General features: G+C 56.6%; 2 protein-coding genes across 3 annotated transcripts in view; both read left to right on the top strand.

Moving 5' to 3' along the window:
* Window positions 1-133: 133 nt before the first annotated feature.
* On the top strand, window positions 134-6,445 carry FKBP8 (FKBP prolyl isomerase 8). The gene is made up of 8 exons (XM_054286575.1): window positions 134-547; window positions 761-930; window positions 1,190-1,278; window positions 2,315-2,532; window positions 2,605-2,777; window positions 2,860-2,937; window positions 5,304-5,441; window positions 6,177-6,445. Exons 1-8 carry the CDS (start codon window positions 283-285, stop codon window positions 6,261-6,263), a joined length of 1,218 nt encoding a protein of 405 aa, XP_054142550.1. The 5' UTR covers window positions 134-282; the 3' UTR covers window positions 6,264-6,445.
* Window positions 6,446-7,754: 1,309 nt separating this feature from the next.
* The window catches only part of ELL (elongation factor for RNA polymerase II), a 53,316-nt gene continuing 39,990 nt past the window's right edge, over window positions 7,755-21,080 (top strand). For both annotated transcript variants that reach the window (XM_054286571.1, XM_054286570.1), the window contains exon 1: window positions 7,755-7,921. In XM_054286571.1, coding sequence (XP_054142546.1) covers window positions 7,787-7,921 — 135 coding nt within the window. In that variant the 5' untranslated portion in view covers window positions 7,755-7,786. The remainder of the gene's footprint in view (window positions 7,922-21,080) is intronic.

Raw genomic sequence — 21,080 nt, 5'->3', positions numbered from 1 at the left:
TGGGGCGGGCGGGGCCGCCCCCCCCCACGGTACCGGGCCGGGGCCGCGACCCCGACCCCGATCCCACCGGACAGAGTCCCCCACCCCATCCCCATCCCCATCCCGTCCCACCGAGCCGAGCCTCTGCCCCGCCAGGCCCCAGCCCTCCCTGGCGCTCCCCGGTCTCCGCTGTCCCGCTGCGCATCCCCCGCTCCCGGAGGGTCCCGCCGCTCTCCGGGTCGGTGCCGGTAAGAGCAGCCCCGATCCTCGCCCTCTGTCCCCGCTCCAGGTCGCTCCGCCGCCATGGCGTCCAGCGGGGAGGAACCGAGCGGCGGCTCCCCGGGCCGGGCGGGCACCGGCGCCGAGGCGGACGCGGCCCAGCTGGACACGGCGGAGGATTTCGAGGTGCTGGAGGAGGAAGGGGAGGAAGATGAGGATGACCTGAGCGAGCTGCCCCCGCTGGAGGACGTGGGCCGGCCAACGGCGCCGCCGCGGGACGACGCGCACCCGTCGGTGCGGGGAGCGGGGGACGCGGCCGGGGAGCCCGAGGAGTGGCTCGATGTTCTGGGTGAGAGCTGGGGCCGCTCCGTGCCGGGGCTCCGGGCCGGGGCCTCTCGGGCCTCCCCGGGGCTGCGGGGGCCGCACAACAGTGGGGGCAGCCGGGCTTTCCTTCCCCATTGGTCCCGGTGTGCCCCCGGTCCCGATGTGCCCCCGGTCACGATGTGCCCCCGGTTTCTCCGTGCCCCCCGTCCCGATGTGCCCCCGGTTTCTCCGTGCCCAGGGAATGGGTTGCTCAAGAAGAAGACGCTGGTGCCGGGCCAGGGTGTGGAGAGCCGTCCCCAGAAGGGCCAGGACGTGACAATCCGCCTGAAGGCCGCGCTGGAGGATGGCACCGTGGTGGAGCAGCAGCCTGCCCTCACCTTCACGCTGGGGGACTGCGATGTCCTGCAGGTGGGCACGGGCTGGGGGCTCACCTGCGAGCAGGACCTCACCTCAGGGGTCGCAGGGAGGGTTGGGATCGGTGGCATCGTGTTTATGGATCACAGCGGCCCCTCTGCCTTGCTCGTGCTCCCTCCCCATGGTGTTGGCTGAGTTAGAGGTGACTTGGAGCCGTCTGGTTTTGTGGAGGATGTTCCTGCCCGTGGCAGGAGGTTGGAACTGGAGAACCCCCACAGTCCCTGCCATGGTGGTGCCGTGTTGTCCCCTGCAGGCTCTGGACCTGTGCGTGCAGCTCCTGGAGATGGGCGAGACGGCTCTGATCGTGTCAGACGCCAAGTACTGCTACGGAGCTCAGGGCAGGTGAGCTGCAGCCCCCCAGGTGGGGCAGGGGGTCCCACACAGGGCTGGGACACCTGTCCCCTGCTCATGTCCCCTCCTCGGGTGGTGACACCCCAGCTGTCCATCCTTGTCGGGGTCTCTAGCTGCTCAGAGTGACCCCAAAATGTGTTAGAAAGTCTCTTTTCCCAGCCTGGTGCTTGAAGAAGCAGTCAGGGCTCTTCATTTCTTGCTCTCAAGGTTGTTTATTGTATCTTATCTATAAAATTCTTTCTCCTGTCCTGCCGAGGTCCCTCCAGCACGACAGTTCCAGGCACTCTGCCTGCCCCTGGGGCAGCATTGTCTTTCTATACTAAAAACTGCATGTACAATGTTTACAGTTCCTTCCCAATACCTATCACCTATGTTAGACAGTGAGCTTCTGCTCTAAACCAATCCAAAAGTGCCACCATCACAGCAGAAGATGGAGGCCAAGAAGAGGAAGGAGAAAGGCTGGACACACCCAGTTCCCTCCATCTTGCCCCCTGAACCCCCAGTTTAAAAACCCCAAAATCTACTTTTCCACCCCGTGATAAATTCACTATCATTCCACTTAATTTTTTGTGGCTTGCAGATCTTCATCTAAGGTTGGTAACTTGCTCCACGGGTCATAATCAAACCCACAGGGGCATCGTGGGCTCTGTGCCAGCGTCTCTGAGCCCCCTGACAGCCAGAGGGATGTCCTGGCTCCTGACACCTATCTTGCCATGAGCAGCGTGCCCTATCTCAAGTGGAAATATCCACATCAGGGATTTCTGAACTGAGGTTTCACAGTGCCAAACCCTCAGAGCAGCACCTGGGGGGTGACAATGGAAACCCCTGGCAGGGGGGTTTCAGAGACCCCTCCGAGACCCCTTGGCTGCTCAGGACAGCCAGAGGGATGCCCTGGCTCCTGACCACGAGCAGGGTGTCCTATCTCGAGGGGAAATGTCCACATCAGGGATTCCTGAGCTGGATTTTGCGGTGCCAAACCCTCAGAGCAGCAGCCGGGGGGTGACAGCGGTGCCATGGCTTTGTGCAGGAGCCCCGAGGTGCCCCCCAACGCGTCCCTCACGCTGGAGGTGGAGCTGCTGGCGGCTCGGGACGCCCCAGACCTGGAGCTGCTCACCGGCAAGGAGAAGATCCGGCTGGCCAACCGCAAGCGGGAGCGCGGCAACTTCTTCTACCAGCAGGCAGACTACGTGCTGGCCGTCAACTCGTACGACATCGCCCTCAGGATCCTGGGCTCCAGCTCCAAAGGTACCTGTCCCCACCCAGAGAGGCTCCCCGGGCCCGTGGCCCTGCTGTGACCTGCCCCGGGCGGGTGTGCAGTGGATTTCAGCCCGGACGAGGAGGCCGAGCTGCTGGACGTGAAGGTGAAGTGTCTCAACAACCTGGCGGCCTCGCAGCTCAAGCTGGACCACTTCAAGGCAGCTCTCAAGTCCTGTAACCTGGTGCTGGAGCACCAGCCGGGGAACATCAAGGCTCTCTTCAGGAAGGGGAAGGTGAGGAGGGGTCTCTTTCTCCGTGGTGTGGTGAGGGATGAAGGACAGACCTCACCCTGCTCCGTCCCCTGTCACCCTGCAGGTGCTGGCTCAGCAGGGAGAGTACAGAGAGGCCATTCCCATCCTGAAGGCAGCCCTGAAGCTGGAGCCTTCCAACAAGGTAGGCTGGAGGTGTGTGCTGCCCGTGCTCCCCCTGGGCTGGGGGTCTGCTGGGTGCTGCTTCTTCTCCCTTGTCCCTGTCCCTACAAACCTCAGTGTTGCCCCTGAGAGGCTGAGACTCCATAGAGCTGCCCCCAACTCCATGAAGGGAGGCTGGGAATAACCTCCAGAGCCTGGGGAATGAGGGGAATAGCCCCCAGAGCCTGGGGAATGAGGGGAACAGCCCCCAGAGCCTGGGGAATGAGGGGAATAGCCCCCAGAGCCTGGGGAATGAGGGGAACAGCCCCCAGAGCCTGGGGAATGAGGGGAACAGCCCCCAGAGCCTGGGGAAGGGTGGGAATAGCCCCCAGAGCCTGGGGAATGAGGGGAACAGCCCCCAGAGCCTGGGGAAGGGTGGGAACAGCCCCCAGAGCCTGGGGAAGGGTGGGAACAGCCCCCAGAGCCTGGGGAATGAGGGGAACAGCCCCCAGAGCCTGGGGAATGAGGGGAACAGCCCCCAGAGCCTGGGGAAGGGTGGGAACAGCCCCCAGAGCCTGGGGAAGGGTGGGAACAGCCCCCAGAGCCTGGGGAATGAGGGGAATAGCCCCCAGAGCCTGGGGAATGAGGGGAACAGCCCCCAGAGCCTGGGGAATGAGGGGAACAGCCCCCAGAGCCTGGGGAATGAGGGGAACAGCCCCCAGAGCCTGGGGAAGGGTGGGAACAGCCCCCAGAGCCTGGGGAATGAGGGGAACAGCCCCCAGAGCCTGGGGAATGAGGGGAACAGCCCCCAGAGCCTGGGGAAGGATGCCCCACGTGCAGTGTGGCTGGGCTGCTCTCCAGCCTTATCTCCACGCCGTGAGGTTCCCTGGTGACCTTTGGTCCTGCTGGTGACAGGAGTCTCTGCCAGCCCATCTCCCTGCCGTGGGGAGGGTCCAGGCTGGCCCAGGCGGCTCGGGCAGTTTGTGCTGCGGCCGGGGGAAGTGGGGCACAGCTGGGTCCCCACAAACTGGCTGGGCAGCCCCAGAGTGAATCACCGGGGCTGGGAGCAGCCAGCCCTCGGTCCAGCGCCCGGGCAGGGCGAGCTCTGGGTCAGGAATTTCCTGTCAGTTAATGATCAGCTGCAGGGCTGGAGCCTGGGGAGGAATCAAGAAGCAGTGCCAGGAAATGACCCCCGCAGGAGCGAGACTGGCAGGAGACGGGGAGGTGTTGCCTGCACAGGGGCGTCCTGGGGGTCCTGGCTCTCCAGATGGGCTGTAATCCTTGTCTGGATCTGCTGTGCCCATTTCTCACACGGGGGTTTCACCAGGGTCTGTGCCACGATCCAGTCCCTGAAGGTCGCGGGTGGGATGTGGCACAAGCAGGTGCTTGGTGGCCCCACAGCACCTTCGGGGCTGCTCTGAGCTCCCTGGGAAGGGTGAGCAGGACCCCAAACCCTCTGTTTGCCATCGAGGCCAGGGTGCAGAGGGGGCAGCACGGGGAACATTCCCCTGGCACGTCCCTGGGCAGGGCGGCTGCTCCCATCCCCAGCAGCTCCGGTGGAGCTTTAATTGGAGAGGGCTGGGAAATCCGAGTGCCCGGCAGTGACGTGTCCAGTGAAACCACAAGGACAGCAAATTGCTGCCCTCCCCGGCTGCTGCCCGGCTCCAGGGGCAGCCCCGGTGACTCAGGGGCCGCCGGTGCTGAAAACACCCAGCAGTGCTGGGCCCCACCTGCCTCCGCCAGGCTGTCACACACGTCCCTCCCGTGACCCCTGTGGCACTGCTGCGACAGCCCTGGTGAGCTCCGAGCAGGGGCTCTGTCCTCCAGACACCCAGGTTTTGTGTCGGCGGCAGCTTTGCCCGGCTGGCAGAGCTGTGCCGTGGGCACGCGTCCCCCAGCAGAGGGCACAGCGTGGCCGTGCCACCAGGGCCACCGCAGCGTCCTTGTGCCACCCTGCCCCGCCCGGGGCTTCCTGCTGCTTTTGGGGAGCCCGTGGGCCCCACGCAGGGCTCAGAGCCTTTTCCTGCCCCGGCAGGGCAGGTGTGGGCACGCTGTGGGTCCTGCTGCAATCCCACTTGACACCAGGCTGAGCTTTAAGGCCGCTTTCCCAGACAGAAAGTGGGAGGGCTGGTGCACGTCTGTGCTCAAGGCAGACACTTTCCCGTCTCGATTAAAGGATAAAATCCCTTCCCTGGTGCCTGGCATCAGCCCTGGGCTCTGCTTGAGCAGCCAGAAAGGACAGAGGGGCACTGGCCCCACAGAGTGTCCCCATGGAGCTGGGATGTGGGGCAGGATGAGGCCTCGTCCCCCCCCCAGCTGCACATCCCAGGGGTGCTGGACGTGCTGTGGGTCCCCTCCCTGGCGGGCAGGGCTGGTGCAGGGCTGAGCAGAGCTCGCTCTCCTCCCCAGACCATCCACGCCGAGCTCTCCAAGCTGGTGAAGAAGCACGCGGACCAGAGGAACGTGGAGACCGAGATGTACAGGAAGATGCTGGGGAACCCCAGCGCCGCCAGCACCCCCAGCAAGTGCAAAGACAAACTGCCCTGGGTAAGGAAGGCCTCTGGGGTGGGGTGGGGACCCACAGGGCTGTGTCAGTGTCCCCCAGGTGACCCACAGGGCTGTGTGAGTGTCCCCCAGGTGGGACACGGGCCCCAAGGGACCCACAGGGGCTGTGTCAGTGTCCCCAAGGAGGGACACAGCCCCCCATGGGACCCACAGGGCTGTGTCAGTGTCCCCCAAGGGACCCACAGGGCTGTGTGAGTGTCCCCCAGCAGGGACCCAGCCCTCCATGGCACCCACAGGGCTGTGTCAGTGTCCCCCAGGTGACCCACAGGGCTGTGTCAGTGTCCCCCAGGTGATCCACAGGGGTGTGTCAGTGTCCCCCAGCAGGGACACAGCCCCCCCATGGGACCCACAGTGGTTGTGTCAGTGTCCCCCAAGGGACCCACAGGGCTGTGTCAGTGTCCCCCAGGTCCCCAGCAGGGACCCAGCCCATGCAGTGTGAGGATCCCGCTGGCAGCAGGGCCCGCGCTGCGGGAGCCGTGCCCAGGGCACCTCCCAGATAACAGATAACAGCCTGTGCCCTGGCAGCGCGTGCCCGTGGATCCCAGCCATCCGTGCCAGCTGCACGCCCCGGACTTTGCTCCCGCTCCCGCCGGGCAGCGCCGTCAGCTGGCGGCACACGCTGTCCCTTTTTGGGATGCCCCGTCCGGCGGGGAGGGTGGCACGTGTCCCCGCCACGGGCACGGCCCCTGACGTCCCTGCCCGTGCTCTGCCCCGCAGTCCATCCCCTGGAAGTGGCTCTTTGGCGCCACGGCCATCGCGCTGGGCGGCGTGGCCCTGTCCGTGGTCATCGCCGCCAGGAACTGAGGCTGGCACCGGGGCGGCCCCCGGGCACAGGGGCGGTGCCGGGGCCCGGCTCTCTGTGCCGAGGGGCTGCCCCCGGGCTGTGCCAGCCCTTCCTCCCCGCGGGCTCGCTGCCCCACGGATGCTTTCTGTGCCGGAGGCGCCGGATCTCTCTCCCGACGTTCCCCGCACCCCTCCTGGCGCGGGGTGGGCAGGGGGTGCTGGCAGAGCAGGGACCCCCGGGCGGCCTGCCGGCAGTCAGGGGCTCAGCCCCAGCCCTGAGGGTCTCTCCCCGGTACGGCCTGGCCGTGCCCATCCCTGCTGCCAGGACAGGGTGGCACGGAGGAGGAAGGTGTGGGCAGCGATGTGGATGTGCCCAGGGGGCAGTGCAGCGACATTCCCTGATTCCTGGGGGCTGCCAGGGGCTCGGCCCTCCCGGAGGCACCCGCTGCCCTCCCCTGCACATCCCTGGAGCGCGCAATGTCCAAAGGAAGCCAAAGAAACCCGCGGTGGGAGGGATGGAGGAGGGAGCGCTGCAGACCCCCTGTCCAGGCTGTCTTCCCCTGGCTCCGAGCCCCTCGGGGGTCCCTCCCTGCCCTGCAGCCCCCCCAGCGCCTGCCCAGCCTCAGCTCTGCTCATGGGGGGGTTGTAGCACTGTCCTCGCACCCCAAACTGACTGTGAACTTCCCAAATAAAGGACAATTCCTTCACTTTCCGGCCTGTTTATTGCCGCACATGGGGACACAGAGAATCTGCAGGGGGGCGATGCTCAGGGGGGAGCCTGGCACCCCAAAATCAGCCCTGGAACCTTCAGGCTCTACCTGGGGCTCAGGGAGGTCTGCGGGGTTGGGGGGTTCATTCCTGGGGGATTCACACCTGGGGGAGTACAGGGGGTGCCCACCACGGAGTGTCATGCCCTGGGGGCTCATGCCCAAGGGGGTCTGGAGGGTTCAGGCCTGGGGGGCTCACACCTGGGGATCCAGAGGTTCACACCTGGGGGGCTCACACCTGGGGATCCAGAGGTTCATGACTGGGGGGGCTCACACCTGGGGATTTCACACCTGGGGATCCAGAGGTTCATACCTGGGGGGCTCACACCTGGGGGCCCAGAGCGTTCATGCCTTGGGGCTCACACCCGGGTAATTGATGCCAAGGGGTTGCAGGGCGTTCCCACCCGGAGGGTTCGTTCCCCGGGGTGGCTCAGGGGGTTCATTCACTCCCGGGGGTTCACACCGGGGGTTCCGCTCCCGCCGCCCCCTCCCCACGCTCCCGCAGCGCTCCCCGGCTGCGCCAGACCACCCTCCCCAGCATGCCCCGCGCCCTCATTTACATATCCCCGCCTCCTCCTCCCCACGGACCAATCCGGCGCGGCGCCCGGCATCACCCAGCCAATCGGCGCTCCCGCTGCCCACCTCCTCGCCCCAGCAACAGGCGCCCCGCGTGGGCGTGGCCGGCGGAGCGGCGCATCATGAATAATTCATAAGGAGGGGCGTGGCGGCGGCGGGCGGCCCCGGCGGCCCAGGCGCGGAGGGGGAGACGGTCCCAAGATGGCGGCGCTGCAGGCGGAGCGCGGGTACGGGCTGTCCTGCGGCCGCCTCGGCCGCGGCACCCGCGTCTCCGTCTTCCACGTCAAGCTCACGGAGAGCGCCCTGCGCGCCTTCGAGAGCTACCAGGCCTGTAAGGTACGGGGCTGGCGGGCGAGGGGCGGCGGGCACGGCCCCGCCGAGGGCGAGCGGGCGGCCGCCACGAGGCCCCCGGACGGAGCCCTGCGGGCGGCAGCGGCGGGGATGTGAGGGGAGGTGAGAGGGGGGAGCCCCTCGTGGCGTGGCTGCGTGGCCCGGGGCGGGGGGACTCCCTGGTGAGGGCTGAGGGCGTGCGGAGGCTCCCGCCCCCCCCCCCGTCCGTGAGTGACCGGGGAACGGGGAATGGGGTGGGGGGGCGATCCCGGTGCCAGGTGCCTGCGGGACACCGGGGAGACCCCGCGGTGCCGCTCCCGGTAACGCCCCGGAGCACCGCGGTGTGTTCCTCATCCCCGGCGCTGTTTGCGGGGTCCCCCCGGGCCCCCCGGTGAGTGACCGGGGAGGGGTCGCGATCCTCCGCCGAGTGCCGCGGGGCACCGGGAGCTGTCGGTGCCTCCCCTTCCCCGCCCCGGTGATCGCCGGGGGCACCCCCGTGTGCCGCCGCCCCGGTGGGTGCGCGGGGACCCCCGGTGGGTGACAGGGGCCCCGCGGTGCCGGTGCGGGGGTGGGCGCTCGGTGCCCCCGGGAGGTGACGAGGAGCTGCCGTCAGTCCCCGTGAGTGCCTGGGGAAGGGGCCCAGGGACGTCGGTGCCCCCAACCCCCCTCCCGTTTCCCCGGTGAACGTGACGTGGGTTTGCAAAGCCGGGGGGGGCGGCGGGTCCGTCCCCGGCGCTGCCATCCCGGGCTGGGGGCTCCCCCCATCGCTGTCCCCTCCCCGGTGCTCCCGGTTGTTCGTCCCCGCCGGTCGGTGCTCCCCTCCCGGCAGCGGGGGGAGGCACGTTCAGACTGTATTTTGAAATTTCCAGATTGTCTTTTCCGTGCCGTTTCCTTGAAATGCGTCCAGAGAGCTTATTAGTCATGTAAATAGAGAATAATGGCAAAAGCTCGGCAGCTGGTGTTGGGATGGACCGGAGAGGGGTTCAAAACTGTCATTTTTTAGTGTAATTTTATTTTTATTGTATTTTTTCTTTCCGCCTCCGATCCTGCGACGAGCATTTCTGTCTCCTCACCTTGCTGGGGGAAGCTGGGAGCCTAAACCCGTTTGTCATTAGGAGCGTCCTGCCTGCCAGCTTCTGTAGGATAAACCATATGTTGTCACAACACTATTTTTAATTTAGGGTGTTGGTTACATCACATCACTGAATTGGGCAATCTCTGTATGAGGACGAAGGTAATGACTGTACCAGGGTTTATCAACTTATATTTTAATGAGTGTTTATCAGCATTATGAGAAGTCAGGAGGAATAAGTGACTTGGGTAGACTGAATTATTAGCTTTTTTTCTCTCTGGAAAATGGAACAAATAATCCAAATAGTTCTTTCCTATATATTGGGAAAGGCTTTTATTTTGGGTGAGGGAGAGTAGGAAGACTACAGGCAGCTGCGTTAAATATTTTGGGAAGCTATTCCGAGTCCGTGTCACACATGAATAGTGGTGTTTATTTTCTAAATGAAGTCTGGGCTCGGGATTGTTTGGTGGCCAACGGCCACTAATGAACTTTGCTTCCTTCACCGCCACCCAAAAGAGAAATAGTCAGAGGCTCCTGGTGATTAACTGGGCAGGAAGGGATAAGGGCAGAAGAGCTGCTTGTTTGTGTAGTGAATAACGCAACAATTAGTGGGCTATTAAACACATATGCTCGTTCTGCATGGGTTCTATAAACAGTTTCCCCGGCTTGGGGAAGGTCTGGGCTTCCTGGGAAGCTGCGGGCCCTGCCCTGCCCGGAGCCGCCCCCAGCACACCTTTGCAGCTTCTGTTTGTCCAGCCCAGCTCCAGCTCCGCTTTCCTTTGGGGCTGCAGCGGCTCCATGGAAAAAATTCGCTCGGGCTGCTCGCGCCGGGCTCGGTCTGAAACGCGGTGGAACCGATGGCGGCGTTGTGTAATACGGATAATGGCCTGGAATCCAATCCTGCTCTTTGTGTTACCTGGAGCCCAGCGTGTGCAGTCTGACCTGTTTGGGGCACCGGGGGAGCGCGTCCGTGCCGTGCCTGCGACGGGGCTCTGTCCCTCTGCCAGCGCGGGCAGGGAAATGTCCTCGGTGCCTTGCTCGAGTTTGTTCTTGGGCTAATAATAATGTATTGGGATTACATAATCCAAAAATGATCACCCAGCCGGGCGAGCTGCCATGTGTTTGGAGTGTCCCTGGTGCCAGAGCAGTTGCAGGCTTGGTGTGGAGCTGCACCATGTGTGGATCAGGCAGCAGGGCTGTGGAGAAACAGATATTTGTCTTGTTGGGCCTCTGCTGAGCTGTGCTCTTGCGCTTCTGCTGAGTTGTCTGCGTCCTAGGGAAGAAAATGGTCAGGGATCCAAATTCTGGAGAGGGTTTGGAGCAGCCTGGTCTAGTGGAAGGTGTCCCTGCTCATGGAAGGGTTTAAGACAGGTTGAGCTGTAAGGTCCCTCCCAGCCCAAACCATTCTGTGATTCTGAGGTACCGATCCCCAACTCTTCTGTTCCAGCAAGCTGCTCCTGTGTCAGGGACAGAGGATGAGGAGCTCCAGCTCACAGGGCTGCTGCCTTCTGGTCCTGGGAAGGGTTTCTTTGGTAGCTCACCTGAAAGAAATAGGAGCCTTAAAAAGAGAATTAGCCCTGGCTTCACAGGGGACACAGTGAGATTTCACCCAGCTGCTCCTTGTGAAACTTGCTGCCCCTGAAACTGCTTCCCCACAGTTGTGAAACTGAGAGCTCTGGCTGCTGAGCTCAGAGGGCCGAGCAGTGGGAAGTGTGTCTCGAGTTGGTTTGTCCACTGCTGAGATGGAGCCAGTCTGGTGTGCTCACCTAAAACAGCTCTGGGTTCTCCGGGGAGTGTAATTCCAGAGCAGCCTGCAGTTTGCTGCCTTCCTTTTGGGGTGTGCACTTGGTGAGGCATTGCCACTCCCCCCAAAAGGCAGGGCATGGCCAAGGCCAGCTTGGATGGGGCTTGGAGCAGCCTGGTCTGGTGGAAAGTGTTCCTGCCCATGGCAAGGGGATGGAGCTGGGTGGTCTTCAAGGTCTTTCTGACCCAAACCTTTCTGGGATTAGATGATTCCATGGCTTCTCCCGTCACTTCTTGTGTGGCCCCAGCTTTGTTCCTGCCCCTGTCAAGGTACAAGGGAACTCCTCACATCCGTGCCTTGCTTTCCTCTGTCATTCCTGTCCTTGGTGAGGAGATTTTACCATCCTCACCCAATTCCCTTATTTATCATTCATCCTGTATTTTCCACATCTGTTTTTCTAGCAGCATCCTGGGTAAGTCCCATCTCCCTGCCTGATTCAGATGCCACATGGCAGACCCGAGTGTCCCTTGGCAGTGGCTCTGCCTCCCTTGCACTGAGGGTGCTGATGGCACACAGACAGTGCTAGGGCTGTTCCTGGAACCCTTACCTGGGAATTTCCCAACTTCCACGAATTTCTGTAAACCTCTCTCTGTGGTTGAGGGGTGGTTCTTTGGTTACAGGCAACGCGATGTGGTTGTACACCTTTCCCTGTCATTTTGCGTTGACCTGACAATGGCTGAGCTCTGCTCCTGGTCCTGCCTTCCTGGTGGTTTCAGGAGGGTTTAAAGAACCCTCTGAAGAAGGTTGCAGCATCCCTTGGTGCTGGAGCTGGGCAGCACGTCCTGCTCCCGCTGTCCCTCTCTGCCCCTGCTACCCCAGAGCGTTTTGAACTGCAGCCACCGGTTGATTCGCTGGTGAGCTTTGGCAGATGCACAAATATTTATTGGGGACTAAGCTGAGATAACCAAAGCACGTTGTCCCTGTGCTCACCCAGCTGAATTTTGGGACTGTGGTCTGATAGATGTGGCTCCCCAGATCATCTTCCCCATGCTGCCCTAAAACCGTGAGAGAAGCAATCCCCTGGAAATGAGGGTTAACCCGACCCCTTGGAGCTGCTGTTTATTGAAATAACTTTCCAGCCCTGGCTTTTGGAGCCAGGTTGTGGAGATTCCTTCATCTTGCTGTGTTCAAAGCACGAAACACAAAATGAAGGCTGTGCTGTCATTACAGGGTCTTTAGGGTAATGCGTATTCATGCTGACTTGAGAATTGAAAGCTGCTCGCAGGTGTCAGGAGGAGAGGAACAATCCGCCTTTCCAATCAAAATTCATCGAATTATCTCAGAGCTTTTTGCATCATTCCTCCTTGCCTGTAACCTGTTTTTTCCTGTCCTATTAATTCACTGATGCCGTAGTCCGTCAAAATTGAGGCTCTTACGACATCGGGAGCGTGAGTCGGTGACATGGCTGAGTGAATCACAGGAGCCTGGAGAGGAAGCTCGTGGCACACGTACGGCTCATCAGCAGAAATGGGACAGGCTCTGCAGAACACCCTGCGCTGCTCAGCCCCTGCTCGGTGTTCTTCCTCACGTTGACCTGAATGTGGCACCTCCCGTGGCGAGCAGGGGGACAGAGAGACACTGAACATTGTGCACGAGCAGTGTTTTGGCCCGTGGCAGTTTCCTTTCAATTATTTAGGGAAGCTTTTTCTCTCGGCCGTATAGCATTTGGATCTGCTCAAATTATAGATTCATCTCTATAGTTTTCAAACGGCATTGGAAGGAATTGTCTGTAATTTACATCTAAAGTGACGTACAGTTGCTATGGGATTTGGTGGCAAATTATAAACCCATTATGCTTTTTTTTTATACTGGTGGTAGCAGACTGAAGAACTAGGTCTAATTGGTGATGTGCCAAAGGAAAATAGAAAGTTTGTGACAGAATCCTTGTGACTGATGGGGCTTGCTTTTTTTTTTTTTTTTTTTAGTCAAACGTGATCTGCTTTTTATCAGCAAAGCACACCCTACCATTAATTGGAGAGGTTGAATTTGAATTAATAATTTTTGCTCTCTGGCAATACAGGGGGAAGCAAGCTAGAAGATTAACCCTTTATGTTATTTATATGGGGCTAGGTTGTTCTTTTTTTAATTCAAGGGGGATATTTCATCAGTTGGCAGCTGGATGTGGTGATGGTGTTCCTTACAAAATGAAACCCTTTCTCTTTTTCAGTATATTCTGATTTCTTACTCCACTTAAACAGCAGAAAGAAAAGCTATTATAATATCTTTTTAACTTCCATCTGAAGCATAGAGGTCTCTTCAGAACAGTGTGTCTCCCAGGGACCCTGGAGTGCCGGCTGCTGGTCAGCTCCGAGTGATCCTCCAGCATCAGGGCTTTTCTGAGCCCTGCGAAGCGCTCTGCCCTGCTCGGCTGGGTTTGTGCTGGTGCAGCTTGGCACATGCTGGTGGCTGTGGAAACAGTTCCCTTGCTGGTGCTGGCTCTGCTGGGGCAGCAGCAGCGCCTTTATCTGCCCAGGGAGGGAGGGAGCGTTTGAGGTCTCCTCGGTAAATGGCCTCGTTATCTCCCGGACGATTTGCGCGTTTCAGACCATTTAAACTCCGCCCATAACTTGTAAGCAGAAACTCGTGAAGCGTCTCCAAATCCCTGGTGTTTGTGCACGTTGAAAAATGGGAAGGGACAGACTGCATGCGTCACTCCCGTGCTAATTTGTGCCAGCTAATCCATGGGAGAAGAATACATTTTGGCTGACTTGGTGCTTTTGCTGCTAATGCGCAGGAGAATGCGTTTGAATGGATGGAGTGGCTGCACGGGGTTAGGTAGACTTTGAAGGGATGCCCTGTGTCTGGGATCCTGTGCTGGGCACCCTCGTTTGCTGTAATATCCCAGATTTGTTTGGGTTTTTGGGAAAGGAGAAGTTGGGAGGGAGGGGAAAGCTCACCCAGCATCACAACATCAGGAAGGTTGGGATAGAGTTACCTCTGAATAATTAAGGGTAGTGCTGTTTCTGGAGGAGCCATTATCTGCAGTGAACTCGGTGCTCGTGAAAAGACATGCTGATAACCTGAACTGTGCTAATATTTCATCCAGGGTGGATACAGAGGAGGCATCACCAAAACTGGGCTCTGGTGTTCAACGTGCCTTAGCTTGACCTAGATGAATTATCCAGGAAAGGAGGTTGGATTTGCTGATAAGAGTTTTCTGGAGTAGCTCATGTGTTGCTTAGGAACATCCCATGTACAGAAGGCTACTTCTGCACACCCTGGTAATCTGGTATTGCCTTCTGACTGGGGATTTTGGTGGGTTTGGGGTTTTTTTCCAGGCATTTAGATATTAAAGAGCATGCTAAACCCCTCAGTTTGCTGAGTGCTGTGTGTGTCCCTGCTGCACTGGGAGAGCAGGCTTCCCAAAATCCAATCCTTTCTGCATTACAGTCTAGAGAAAACACAGCTCCGTGCACTTGGTCTCTCCTTTCTTTACATTGGACTAGTGCCTTTTTCTAATTTAAAGAAACCAGCATTTGTTAAGCTCAAAAAGAGGTCAGCACTGGCAAGCAGGGCTTGACTGAGCTGTCCCCCTCCACCCACCTGAGTCTTCCCTGCTCTGGTCCAGGGTTAACCCTCTGCTCTCCTTTTTATGCAGGAGAGATCACTTCAGTGCAGATTTTGGGGAAAGCTGAGATATTTCTCCTTTTGGGCTCCATTCTGTGCTGTTGGGTTTTAATGGTAGACGCAGACTTTGTCCTTGAGGTTGGTGTCCACACGTGATGCAGCTCAGCAGGCACCACAAAACTTCCTGAGAGCAACCAATTGCCTCAATCTCTGTAGTATTTAGATTTCATCAGCACAAACATCCTCTTGGCTGCTTGGCTCTGTGTTTTGAGCATGTATGAGTTCAGCCATGCTTTGATAAGAGCAGCCATGGGGCAGGTTCATGTGGGATCAGTGATGGGGAGACAGGAGCAGGTCTGGAGGAGCTGGTGCTGCCCCAGCCCTGGAGGTGTCCCAGGCCAGCTTGGAGCACCCTGGGATAGTGGAAGGTGTCCCTGCTCCTGGAATTAGCTGGATTTAGTGATTTTTTTTTTTCTCTAACCCAAACCACTCTGTGATTCTATGATTCTATATGAAGTTTAAGCTGATTGTTGTTACGTAGCTAGAGCAGATGTGTGTTACTTAAAATCCTAACAAAAATCCCAGCAGGACGGAAGAAACTCCGGCTCAATCCATATCACTGTGCCCACAGGATCCATATTTTCTACAACTGAGGTGGAAGAACTAATTTAATCTTCCCTCTATATTCCTCCCCACTGAGGCCCATTCTGCGATGGGCTGCAATCAGTGTGTTATGTGCCAGTTGTGGTTATTTGAATCATATTTCCACATTTCAGTGTCTAGACTTTATGTTTGTGTGAGTTTTGTTGTACCTTTCCAGCTCCGGCGCTGATTTCAGTTGGTTTTGGCTCCTGGTTTCTATGAGAAAATCAAACGGGCTGTGTTTCTGCCTTCCCCAGTCCCCAGAAAAGAAGGCAACAAGGGAATGGGTAAAACTTGGTTTCATAAGCTCCTTTGCCACCATTTTTTTGTGTCTTTTGAGAAAATCTGTGTGTGGATGAGCTGGGCTCTGCCATTTGGTGAGCAGCAGGTGAGAGCGAGGACAAACCACTGATGGCTGCAGATAAATCTCTGCTGCTCTGCTTCTTGCACTGAGGGAAATGTGCTGTGGAAAAAGGGATGAGCTTGATATGAAAAAAGTAAAAAACAACTTTATAATCCACAGAAGGAGAGCATTTATTGAAAATTAAGCAGCTTTTTAATTGCCTGCGTACACTGGGCTTCGTTTTTTGCCAGCACTGGTGGATGTTGAGGGTGATGGATGTGGCTGTGTTTGTTTAGTGAATAGGAGGGTTGGTCTGTTTGTGATGCTCAGAGAAGTTGATAATGGCACCAGACCTTGATAACACAGACCTCCCTGTGACCAGGACGTAGAACTGGCTTCAGAATTGCTCACAGTAATACTGACTTGTGCAAAAACTGTGTGGAACCCTGAGCCAAGGCTGTTTTCTGTGCTCCCGGTATATAATAAAGTGTATTATGGCTACATCGGTGAAAGGAAATAACGTTCCCAACTCCTTGTTAACCTGTAAAGCTTGCTGCCATCAAACGTGAAAGGCTTAAGTGCAGCTGAATAGCAAGAAAAATGAGAGTTTTTCACAGGGGATGCAGAGAATAAAAGCAGTGGTTCCCAGTTCCCTCTGCTCCCCTGATGTTTGAGGTGCCCAGGGCGCTGCCACAGCCGAGGCTTCACCTCCTCCAGGGAGCTGAGTGTCAGTTCTTCCATTCCTTCCCCATGCAGCGTTCAGTGCACGCTTTCTGGAGCCCGGCATGGGCGGAGTAGCGAGGCGGCGAATTTTCCACCCTGCCTGGGCTCGGGCAAGCGGAAACGGAGCCTTGGGAGCCTCATAGGGCCGGCGAGGCGGCCCTGGCTGGGCTCTCCTTGCGCCGGGGCGCTGGGGTGGGGACGGCCCTCGCTCCCAGGGAGGCTTTCAGAGCCTTTGAAGCGCTCCCTGCGCGTCTGCCGCTCGCCCAGGGACGGTGCGGCCGCCCTGCTTGGGTGACAGCAGCTCATTAATTTAACTGCCTGACTTGTGGGGCTCCGCAGCCGGCCCCAACGGAGGCGGAAATTCGTGATTCAGAGCGAAACTGCTGTGAAGTGACGGAGCCGGGAAGGTCGGAGCCTCTGTCGCAGGGTGTCTGCGTCTCCTTCGGATCCTGCTGACTGCAGGCAGCGCTGAGCAGGACTTTGCTCCGAAAGCAGAGTTCCTGCGGCGTTAAAATAGATTTCTGAAAAGCCTGGCGGCACCTGTTCCCCCTGCCAGGGATGTTGAGCCCTCAGAGCTGCCGGAGCCCCAATGGTGACCTCTGCTTCTGCTTCTCGCAGAATTAAGAACAACTTCTGCTCCCATAAATAGTGCCTTAAGAAGTGCGTAGGAGCTCTGCGACCAATTTCTTTTGAAAAGTGCTTTCGGTGACACCCGTGGCTGTGACCTTGCTCCTGTTGCCGCCCCGTGTCCTTGCAGGGCAGCTGTGTTTCGATGGCAGCCTGGTGGTCCTGGCCACCAGCTCTGCTTCCTTCTCTCATTTAATCACCCCGAAAAGAACCTTTGGTTGTCTGAGTGTTTTGTGGGAAGCTGCTGCTGCTCGTCCTGCTGCAAATCCCAAATGCTCCCTGCCTCGTTCAGGGCTTCATTCCCTAATGCCCCTGAGGTGGCTAAGCGTCTGAAAGCTCCCGTGTTCCTGCACATGTCACAGCTGCCAATCCCTGGTTTTATTCCAGAAATCAAGGGTGTTTTCCACAGGAGCATTGTCACAAACCTGTTCTCCCAGCCTGGAGTCCTGGAGCTGGTGGAGAGTCCCAAAACGCCCAGCTCCGCTCAGGAAGCGGCTTCGTGTTTAATCTTTGCAAATGTGGAAATGGGAAGAGGGAGGCAGTAATGGATAAAGTAAAACATATTTAACCTTTAGGGACGTGAATGGGATATCTTGGATGTGTTTGGAACGGGCACCGGGGTTGACGTGGAACGTGGTGGTGATTAAAACCAACAGCAAACATTTTTCTGCTCATGAATTGCGGACTTTGTTCTTAATGCATTAAAATCTAGAGCACTTGGGGGTTTCTTAACGTGAAGGGGGAGAAGAAACAGATTTATTACCTGGAAGGTTTGATGTTATAGTTCCAGGCATGTTTCCACAACCTTCCTGCAAGCATTTGGAGCTGTACCTAATGTGGGTGCTGCCTGCATCGGGCTGCAAGTTTGAGCTCTCTCATACAATTAAAGCCATTTAACTGCATCTAAAGACCTTTTACTTGTCATTAAGACTAAATTTACTGACGCTGACAGCAGGAAGAAACACATTTACCCTAACTCAGATGGGCTAAGAGAGCAAAACGTTCCAGCTAACTATGACTTGCCTGGATTGTTAAATTTAGACCAAAAATTCTGGTCAGACAATTAAGTGCCGGCTCAGTGGCCACACCACTTCTTTTGCATGTGTGAATTGGCTGAGCTGCCTCTGTCAGGCAAGAGAGATTCTGTCTGAATGTCTGAATTCTCTGAGGGCTGTTGGGCTCAGGCCTGGGGAGGCTTTTCGTGGCACTGTGGTCGCTCCCTGTTTGGTCAGCAGCCCCGGTATGTTTTTCCTCTTCTTATCTGAAAATTTTTCATGTTTATTTTTGGAATTCGTTGTAACCTGAACTTTCTCAGGTGTCCTTGCGGAGAGCAAAGAAACATCTGACTTATTTTTTAGGCAGATTTTTGCCAGTTGAGAAGAGTGTGTTCTTTCTTTTACTGTTTGTGGCTTTATTTTTGGAGCAGGTTTGTTGCTGACCAGCCTGGCAGTGCAAATACAGAGGTAGCTGAAACAGTGCAGGTTCTGTGCTTCTCGCTGAAGCGAAGGCAGCACCTAATTTAACTTCTTCAGGCAGCTGCCTTCGCTTTTCTCCTGGAGAAAGCATCCCTGGAAGCTGGAGGAGGCTGTTAGCAGAGGGTATGTAACACAAGGTTCTATCGTGGCAGGAGATCTAGAGAGGTTCTCTTGCTCAGTGCGCTCAGCTGGATTTTCTTGGGCAGCTTCCCTCAGTGATAGGAAAAACCTGGAATATTTGAGTGCTTTGTTGCTTTGTCCCCTGTGCAGATGGCAGGAATTTGGGTGACACCCCTGCTGAATTCCGAGCGTCTGTCAGGTTGTGTTCCCCCTGTCCTGGCTGGCGTTGGAGCACCTCTGTTTGCCTGGAGGCCAAAAGAATCCAATCCAAGTGTCTGAGCATCTTGGTTTGGCTTTTGGGGTTGCTCTGGCTCGTGGGGTGCTGCTGGTGGGGTTTCTCTGGGATTCCTTCAGGATCCAGCCTCTGGCTCTGCTTTATCTCAGCCTCCTCCAGCAGCACTGTGAGGAACATCTGAAGATCATCTCCAGCAGGACTTTCTCCGAGTAGTAATTACTGTTCCCTCCGAGTGTCAATGGGATGTAGCTGGGCACAGGGAGCACAGGACTGGCCCAGGCTTGTTTTCCTGGGCTCAGCAGTGTGGGGCGAGATCTGGGCCGGGACGGTTGGACGGGTTCGTCAATCTGATCTCTCAATTGTCTTTCTATATTTTTCCCTTGCAAGAAAAGGAGTAAAGCCCTGTGGAAGATAAGAATCGTTCTGATGTTTCAGCAGCTCGTTTAAGCCACCTTATGAGCACATAGGCAAGTGAATCAGCCCTGGTGTCTTAATATGTCCTAAAATAAATGAGACTTTCGTAAGCAAATTCGGTGGGTTTGAACTGCTGTATTTTCATTAAAAGATTGCAGTGGAGAACACGCTCTTTAAAATTCAGCCTCGGGGTTGTGTTGTTCATTAACTGATAGTCACTCCTGTTTACCTTGTGTGATAAGTCCCACGTTAAGAATGGCCAGCAGTGCTGATGCCGTCACAGTTGCCCTTCAGAGAGAATTGCTCTTTTTTTTTTTTTTTATGGCTCGCTTTCCTGACAGGTGGGAGTTTTTTTGGAGCTCGGATAAACGCAAACAGCCACGGCGTACCTCTCCTAATCATGGAAAACCACTTGTTTGGTTTGTGTTTTTTTTTTTTGTCCCCCTGTTCTTAGCAGCTTGGTAACGCTGTTGTCGGTCCAAAGGTCATTTAAAAATCTGACATGTCAGCCCAGCAACACAGTGCTCCTTAATGAGGCTTAAAAGCAGCGTGGAGCTGCCTGGTGGAAGTAAATTTGGAGCTGCAGAACAGAGGGAGACATGTGAACAGCTTACAGGGATGGGATCAGCTGGCTTTCCTCGCAGCACATCTCTCCTGGTACTCGCAGTTCTCTTGCATAAAGGGGTTTAATTTTGCCTCTTGTTATTCAAATGAGCCCAGGTGTTTGACAGCACATTTGTGTTCTCAGAAGAAAAGCAACGAAAATACCTCCTGAAATCCAGGCACGATGTTTTTAAAAGGATTCTCTCCCGGGTTTGAGGTTTTCTCTCCTCCTCACCCCGGCCTCCTGCTGCCCCTTTGAGGAGGTGCTGGGCCGCTCTGATTCATCCCCAGCTGGCTGGAGCCCTGCTGTCCCTGCTGCTCCCCGGGATGTCACCGGAGCCAAGCTTGCACCTCCCTGTGACGCTCCCTCCCTCAGCCCTTTGAATGTCTGAAGGCTTTTCCTCTAATCCTGTTCCCCAGCACTACTGGAATTTCAGCACCTTCAGCCTCGCCTCAGCCTTTTCAGCTCTTTGACTGTTCTCCAGTGAAAACTAGGTCAGAAACAGCCGTCAGCTTCTGATATTTCACTGTTCCTGTTTTATAAGTTGTAACCCAGTGTCGCTGTGTTTAATCTCTCGCTTTAATTTTCACGTATTAAGTGTCTCAGCTTGCTGTGTGAGCAGCCTGACACAGTAAAACTGCTCCCAATAACATCCTGCCTGGAACAGCCACGTTACCTTGATTGGGGCTGAAAAGGTGAATTACCTTTTTTTGTTACACACAATGCTGCAGATGCCAAACTGACAGATTTTTCCACCAGCTCTCTCTTAAGTGTACATTTGCTGGCAATTTTGGAGCTGTACTTAGCCAGCTTCTCTTTGTGCCTGTGTGGCTTTTTAACCTGATTGGTGAAAGAAAAACAGCTTAAAACCAACAATAATAATTGAAACCCACAGGTTGCCCAAGAACAGAGCAATGCAGGTATATTGGAAGGCATTTAAGAGATTTATTTTTAACTGAGTTGTAGCTGACTGGACCCATTCAGCTTTTTTGTAAAACTATTCTTGGAATGGTGCTTGAGCTGAGGTGCCTCAGTGTTCAGTGCGATCCACCTGGTGTAATTCAAGAGTATCCCTCTCCCTTTCTCTGAGGCGGACTTGGAGCCAGCCAGTGCTGGAATCCTTGGGCATTCCAGCATCAATGGGATTTAAATGAATCCTTACTTTTCAGCCTAACTTAAGGGTTGTGGTTTTGAAATTGTGCCTGAGCTGTTGTCTCTGAAAAGTTTTTTCCAAGTTGTTTATGAAGCTCTTTTTAATTTTCTCTCTTCGTGTGTCTCGTGCTGCTCTGTGGTTGTTTTCAGGGATCCCCATCTCTGCACAGGGTGGGATTGTTGGGGTGTCAGTGCAGGGCCAGGAGCTGCACTTTGATATTCCTTGTTGGGAATCCCTTCCAGCTCAGGGAATTCAGTGATTCCCTGATTTTCCTAGGATTTGATGATCCCTGCTTTGCAGGTACCAGTTTGATGCAGCTCTTTCCATCTAGGAAACATTACCTGTGTCTGACAGGTGGGTGTGCAGTTTGTTCCAGGGCTGAAATG

This window comes from Melozone crissalis, unplaced genomic scaffold, assembly GCF_028551555.1.
Source record: "Melozone crissalis strain CALT ecotype California unplaced genomic scaffold, PUWL_Pcris_2 ptg000054l_1, whole genome shotgun sequence".
Classification (NCBI taxonomy): Eukaryota; Metazoa; Chordata; class Aves; order Passeriformes; family Passerellidae; genus Melozone; species Melozone crissalis.
This window is presented reverse-complemented; position numbering and strand designations above follow the sequence as displayed.